Source organism: Petaurus breviceps, unplaced genomic scaffold (assembly GCF_028583685.1).
Source record: "Petaurus breviceps papuanus isolate PSGF00001 unplaced genomic scaffold, PetGlider_PUasm1.0 90775, whole genome shotgun sequence".
In the NCBI taxonomy this organism is placed as follows: domain Eukaryota; kingdom Metazoa; phylum Chordata; class Mammalia; order Diprotodontia; family Petauridae; genus Petaurus; species Petaurus breviceps.
Window position 1 is genome coordinate 3,460,382 of NW_027187342.1, and position 7,267 is coordinate 3,467,648.

General features: G+C 38.6%; 1 protein-coding gene across 3 annotated transcripts in view; it reads left to right on the plus strand.

Moving 5' to 3' along the window:
- ANXA4 (annexin A4) overlaps window positions 1-6,792 on the plus strand; it is a 63,333-nt gene extending 56,541 nt beyond the window's left edge. For all 3 annotated transcript variants that reach the window (XM_069068907.1, XM_069068904.1, XM_069068906.1), the window contains exons 10-13: window positions 125-220; window positions 1,240-1,298; window positions 2,480-2,602; window positions 6,444-6,792. In XM_069068907.1, the coding sequence (XP_068925008.1) occupies window positions 125-220; window positions 1,240-1,298; window positions 2,480-2,602; window positions 6,444-6,503 (338 nt within the window). In that variant the 3' untranslated portion in view covers window positions 6,504-6,792. The remainder of the gene's footprint in view (window positions 1-124; window positions 221-1,239; window positions 1,299-2,479; window positions 2,603-6,443) is intronic.
- Window positions 6,793-7,267: the final 475 nt, after the last annotated feature.

A 7,267-nucleotide genomic window follows, 5' to 3' on the forward strand; every position in this document is an offset into this window, starting at 1 on the left:
ATCCCCAAACCAGAAAACAAAAACTTTTGTAACACATAAGTAGTCAAGCAACATAAATCCCCACATCTGCCGTGTAAAAAAAAAAATGTGTCTTATTGTTAATGATGTTTGTTCCCAAATGTAGTGTTTGATGAATACAAGAGGATTTCCCAAAAGGACATTGAGCAAAGCATTAAATCTGAGACATCGGGCCACTTTGAAGATGCTTTACTGGCAATAGGTGAGAATCTACTTTTTTTGACAATTCTTAGGGGGAGAAAATGATATTTTCATGTCCCTGTCCATATTACTAGTAGTTTTTATGGTGTGGGAATGTTTCTTTCTTCTTTATTTAAACCACCATTGGTTCCTATCTAGATTTTTAAAAAAGGAGATTTTTTTTTATCCTGGCTTAAAGTCATCTGTTGATTTGTTTTCCATCTGCACCTTCTTCCTCTACAGGTCAGAGAGTACATGAGAGAATCTTGGAGCTTATTAGCTAGTCATTTTCGAAACTATATTCACTCTTGTTTTTTTAATGACCTTTATACCTCTTTTCATCTAGGATCATAAGGTCCTTGGTCTGCAACTGAAAGGACCTCAGAGGCCATCTAGCTTAACCTTATTGTTTTACAGATTAGCAAACTCAGGCCTAGGAAGGTTAAGTGGTTTGCTTTAGGTCATAAAGGTTAGTGAACATGAAAGGCAGAATTGAACCTAGTTCCTCTGATTTCAGAGCTACTGTTCTTTCGACTGTACCAGTAATAAGATTGAGGCCAATTTTCCAACCCCTAGATGTTTAAAAAATGAAATATGTTGTTGCTTTTAAAGAAAAACATTCCTGTTGTTTCCCAATTTCCTTCCCCTAAAAAACTCCCACCGTTTTCAACAAAGAAGTATAGTTACAAAAAAACCAAACTAATACATGGACCTTATCTAACAACAGATTCCTCATTCCACACCTATGATCCCCAGCTTATTCTCCAAGAGGATGGCCTCTCCTGAAAAGTACTTTAACATGACCTGTCCCATTGACCTCTTCATTCCCAAAGAACATTGTACGCTTAAAGTTTCTTTTTTAAAGCAATCGAAAGATGCTGCTTGATAACTTGTCATAGAACATTTTATCCTAGGGAACATTTTTTCATCTTCATAAACCTTGAAAAACCTATATGAATGTCAGTTATTACTATCATTAGTGTTATTTTTGCTATATTTCATCCACAATCTCTTTCTACTGCCTTTTCTTTTCCTCCACAGTAAAATGCATGAGGAATAAATCTGCATATTTTGCTGAAAGGCTCTACAAATCAATGAAGGTAATGAATTATTTGAAATTCAAGGAGAAAGAAGGGATAAATCTGAAGAGGAGATGGGAGAGGATGAGTTCGAGGCCACATTGACATTGAAAAAGAATAGAACTATCTCATCTTTTGAGCTTGGAGCAAAGAAGGAGAGGATGAGGAATGAAGCTGAGGCTATTTAAAGTGTAGGACTGAGGGAGATAGAGAGTTTGACATAGGTGACCTTTTTTTCAATGAAGCATTGTCCACTGAAGGATAGCAAGAACCTCTGCTGAAAGGAAGTGGGGGGAGGTGCTATAGGCGGTTTGAGAAGAAAAAAGTTTAGAAAAGTGGGGGAAAATATTGGAGTGGGCTAGAGAATCAGGGAGGAATAGATGGATTGATGGATAACACTAATTTGTAGTAGACTTGGTTAGTTGGTTGTATAACTTCTTCCAACAGTGTCCAGCATTACACAAATAGGAACAGAAAAGACAGATTATGGAAATGATCTAGGGATGGGTCCTGGAAAAGAATACATGGTCATAGGACAATGGGGCAAGGAATTCAAGGGCTGAAGGAAATGTAAAGTTAAATTTGTTAACTGAAGAGTTTAGATTTTGAAAGAAGAAAATTGAGGCCAGAGCTAAAGGGAAGGCCTCAGGAAGCAGGCTGGGATAGAATAATTAAAGGATGCATTGAAGGCAGAAGAGGCATGTAGAAGAGGGGTGAGGCACAGGGAGAATTAGGTCGTCAGGAGTAGTACCATCTGTACTTAATAACTGGCATTTCTAAAGGGTTTTGTACTTTGTAAAGCACAAGACATCTATCTTTCATTTCATCCTCATAACACTCCTGGAACCCAGGTGGCTTAAGCATTAGTAAAATGAAGAACTCGGGGAAGGGGAACTAGCTTGCTCATAGTCACAGAGCTAGTAAGTGGCCTGGCTGGGACTTGAATCTAGGACTTGTGACTAAATCCTATGCTTTACTACTACTACACAACAACTGCTAGTTTGGGGAAACTTTGAGATGGTTTTTGTTCACCACATTGAAATTAGATACACATGTTGTCATATAAAATATGGGAAGTCATACAGTCCTGGGTTAATGAATTAAAGAGGAAGTTTGGTATTCTCATTTTTCCAGTATCCATCAGTAACCATCATTCCTAGTTTGACTGTGGTTTTGAATTTTGCTGCCTTTGTCTTTCCTAGGGCTTAGGTACTGATGATGACACTCTCATCAGAGTGATGGTTTCCCGTTCAGAGATCGACATGTTGGACATAAGAAAGAATTTCCAGAGGCTCTATGGGAAGTCTCTATATTCTTTCATCAAGGTAAGTCTAAAAAGGCATATATATAGTATATGTATAAACATATCTAAATATACATATAAACATATATATGCGTGTTGACTGACTCTCATAAACTGTGGTGCCTAGAAATGAACACAGTATTCCATATGTGGTCTGATCAGGACAGGATGGGTACAGCTGTATTATCACCTCTATCTACAAAGAGAAATTATCAGGAACTTCTCCTTCCTTTCCTTTCCCCCTGATTCTTAAGAGTTGGCAAGGTTAGAAGCTGGAGGTGGAAGAGTTCACAGGATGTTTGACTTGTCTGCATAATAATTGTTGTGTGTGTGAAGGCAGAGTAAAATATATACTTCAGTGTCTTGGAGGAGGGATGTCTTTGGTGTAGGATGGCATAAATTAGGCCCGTATTTGCCCACTGTCAATTTTTGTAGACTGAAAATCTGATTGGTTATTTCTTTCTTCTTTGAAGATACAGGCATTAAAATAGAGAGGAATGTGAATTAGGCAAAGAACATTGGGAGAAGACATGATGGTGCTGATGCCTTACATAATTAGCCTATTCTAGCTATAACTTTATGGGGAGGGACAGGAAGGGGAACTAAAAGATTACTGAGGATATGAAATAGCTTTTTAGTCCTATTGGATCCTTATTTTCCAACTGGTCACCTACTTGAAAGTCAGTATGGTAGAATGGAAAGAGAGATCTAGTTCTGGCGTCAGAGGACCTAGGTTGAAATTCTGGTTGTGCTACCTCTGTGGCCTTAGTTTAACATAACTGGGTCTCAGTTTCCTCATCTGAAAAACTGAGGATATTGGACTAGGTGATCTCTTCAAGCTCTAAATCCTTTGATCTAGTAGATCTGAGAAGCCAAAGGGGGACTTCAAGATGAACCCTAGCCCTCAATGCCACTTATTGCTGGACCCTCAGCTTCAAATTAGGGCCAATGATTCAAATGACTTCACTAAGTCTTTTGGGTATGACTGGCAATTTGGAGAGGCAGCAAGATGGGGAGTTTTAAACCTAGATCTTTGTTAAGTTAGTAAACCTGCATGTCATTCCTAAATTTTCAGATCTTTCTGTGCAACCAGTGAAGTAGATTTCTTGCCTTATTTATTATTTATTTGTTAGTAAGATGCTTTCAAGAATGAAAGGTTTCAACTCTGAGGTTAAACTTTACATCCATCACATTGGCAGAGATGACAAAAGATGGAAATAGTATTAGGGGGCTATAGAATTAAAGGCACAGTAATACAATGCATGTAGATGTGAACTGGTCCAACTATTCTGGAAAAGTCATTTGGAATTATGATTTATTAAAAGGTGATCAGATTCCCATACTTTTTGACACAGAGACCCTATTGCAAGGCATAAACTCTAAGGAAGTCAGAGAAAGAAAGGTTCTATCTACATTAAAATATTCATTTCAGTGCTTTTTTTTGGTAGCAAAAAGCAAATTAGATGCAAAAGAGGAACAAAGTAGCTGCTCATCAATTGGAAAATGTATAAACAAATTGTGGTTCATGAATGTGATGCCTGCTGTAAGAAACAGTGGATATGAAGAATTCAGAGAAGCATGGGAACATGTAAATGAACTGAGGCAGATTAAAGAAAGCAAAACCAAAAAAAATACACAGTGACTCACTTGAATACTCAGATGGCCAGATCTGTGATCTCTCCAATTTGGAAGCCCCTTCCAACAACGTAGATCTCAAACCATCCCATGTGACTCTTGCCTATGTCCTCACCCAGATTCACGACAGAGGATCCATCCAATGTTATGGAATCCTTCCTTACTTTCTCCTGACATCTCAAGGTGATTTGTGGAATGTTTTGGCTGTCCACCTGTCATCCCTCTTCCTTACCATGTGGCCAGTTCATCTTCTTTTCTTATCATATAGTTCTTTAATGAGAAGTATAAGCAATGTAAATTGATAATCCCAACTGAGGAAACAGAGAGTTCAGGAAGTGCCTTGGTCAGCAAACATCTGACTTCCTTGACAAATGGAGAGAGGTAGCTGCCAAGGGTAACACCAAGCTGTACTATTAACTAGATCTTATAATAATATGGTTTTGCTAACAATGGTGGAGCCACCACTTTGAAACCCTAAAATCTGTCAGTCGTGGATATGCTTCTGGAGTAGACAGAAATGGCGATAAAAAGAACATGGTGACTACCACCAGGAGTATGCTGGAGCCAGCTCTTACTGGCTCTGTAGGACCAATTTTTCCATTTTCATTGTATTTACAGTAAACTTCAATCTAGGGCTTGATTTATTGTTTTGTTGATTGCAAGACTTAAGAAAATGTTAATAATACAGGTTAAACTGCAGAGAGCAATTGTTAAATATCTACTAGCATACCCCCAACTTAACAATAATGCAATTAGAAAGGATTAAAACTCCTCAACTTAGCCCCATATAACTATAATGACCAAAATAGGTCCTGAAGAAGAAATGAAAAAAGGCCACCTCCCTCTACTCTTTGTACATGAGGTTCCATGGATGTAGAACCCTGAATATATTGTCAGATTTGGTTGATTCTATTGGTTAGTTTAGCAGAATTGCCTTTTAAAAAATTCTTTATGATAAGGGATGGCTCAGTGAGTAAGTGAAGGATATATTGAGAAATGGAGGTGATAATAACAAGATACAGAATCACATCTTAGAGATCATCAAATTCAACCTCTTTTATAGACTAGGAACTCGAAATGTTATATGATATCCTGTCTTGTACAGGCTGTCCCCAACTTATAAACAGGGCATGTTCCAAAGGCTGATAGGGAAACTGGCCATTTGACACTTGGAACACATTTTTCCATAGAAACAATGTCATACGGTATTTATTTAATTTCCAGTCGTATGCTGGATATCTCCTGGATGTCCAAAAGAGAATTCATTGTGTTTCTTCCTAAATTCAGACTTCCTCTAAACTTCCCTATTTCTTGTAAAGCAACCACTACCCTTCTAGTCACCCAGATTTGCAGCCTCAAAAGTCCTTCAATTTAGGCAGTGAGGTGGCACAGCACCAGGCCTGAGTTCAAATCTAGCCTCAGACACTTCCTAGCTGTGTGAGCCAGGGCAAACCACTTAACATGTGCTTTAGTAGGTGTGTTCGCCTTGGTTTCCTCATCTGCAAAACAGTACCTACTTCCCAGGGTTCTTGTGAGGATCACATAGGATAATTGTAAAACACTTAGCTGAGCACCTGACACGTGATAAACGCTAAATAAATGTTAGCTATTATTGTCAGTATTATAATAATGTAAATACTAATGGTTTTGGTATTAGAAACCCTAGGTAAAAATTTCAGGTCTGTCACTTACTGTCTGTGAGACCCTGGGCCAATCATATAGTCTTCCTAGGTCTGTTTCTCATCCTCAGAATGGTATTGGCTTTAAAGACCTCTGAGGTTCCTTTCAGTTCTAAATAGATGATTCTTTGTTCTCTCATTCTTTGACTTTCTGTTCCCCCTCCTCCCCCATTTCCAAATGGTTGCCAAGTCTTAAATTCTGTTTCCACATCTCTCGCATCTGTTCCCTTCTCTTCAGTCATTCAGCTACCACTCCTCTCTCCATGGACTCCTAATTGATCTTCCTGTCTCCATTTTCACTACCTTCTCCCTTAAAACCACCACCTACCCTGGGAGGAAACATGGTGGGGAGAAGTTATAGGGAACAGTGGCCCAAAAGGAACAGTAATAAGAAAATCCCAGTCAGAGGTAGCAAAGAGGGATGAGGAGTTTCTGGCCATTGGGCTACCATGCTGGGGTGGCTACTATTTGTAAGCCTCATATTTGTCAGGAACTGTCTGAATACTTCAAGGAGATAAATTTTTCTGACTGTGGCATTATTTCTTGCAGGATGACACATCAGGAGATTACAGGAAAGTTCTGCTTATACTCTGTGGAGGCGATGATTAAAATTCAGTCTACACTGTATTGAAACGAGTCAAGAGCCTAAGATTTGGGCAGGTTTTATTATTATTTGGCTTCATTTTTTTAAAAGGCTGTTTAGAGTTCGCTTAAAATGCTTATTGTTACCTTTTAATATGAATCATCAGCTATTGCTCAGTTTTTTATGCATTTAGAGCTAGATTTTCTTATTTTTAAGTTGATAACTCAAAAAACTTTCAAAAGATTTTTTTCTTAATGCTATTTCTAGAGAAATGAGAACATTCACTATTACTTTTATTAAAAAATGTTTCATTGATGACTTTTTTGTTTTTTACATCACCAATTGAATGGTGACGAAATTGTTTGAAATTTTCCTGCGGGTGGTGGTTGTCCGTGCAAAAGAAGATTGGGGGCTTTATAGACCACCGGTTTTTCTGCAATTTCACATCATCTCCCACTCCCTCAGCCCCATCCCTAAACCCTGCTGCTTTGTCTGGCTTTTTGATTTGAGGGTGGTGCTATCATCTTGACAAGAAAACCCACCATTTTACCTCTTCACATAACTATAGAAAGAAAATATCCACACTTCTACTCCTGTTTTTATGGTGGTGGGGTTGGATCTAGCAATAGCAGATCTGAGGGTCAGGAACAGTGGCTTCCACCTGTGATCCCTGATACTGGGGGAGACTGAGGCTGGTGGAGCTGTTGAGCTAGGGAGTTTTCAGCTACAGTAGAGCTAAAGCTGATTAGGTGTCTGCATTAAGTCTGGCAGCAGTATGGAAGGTGGGGAG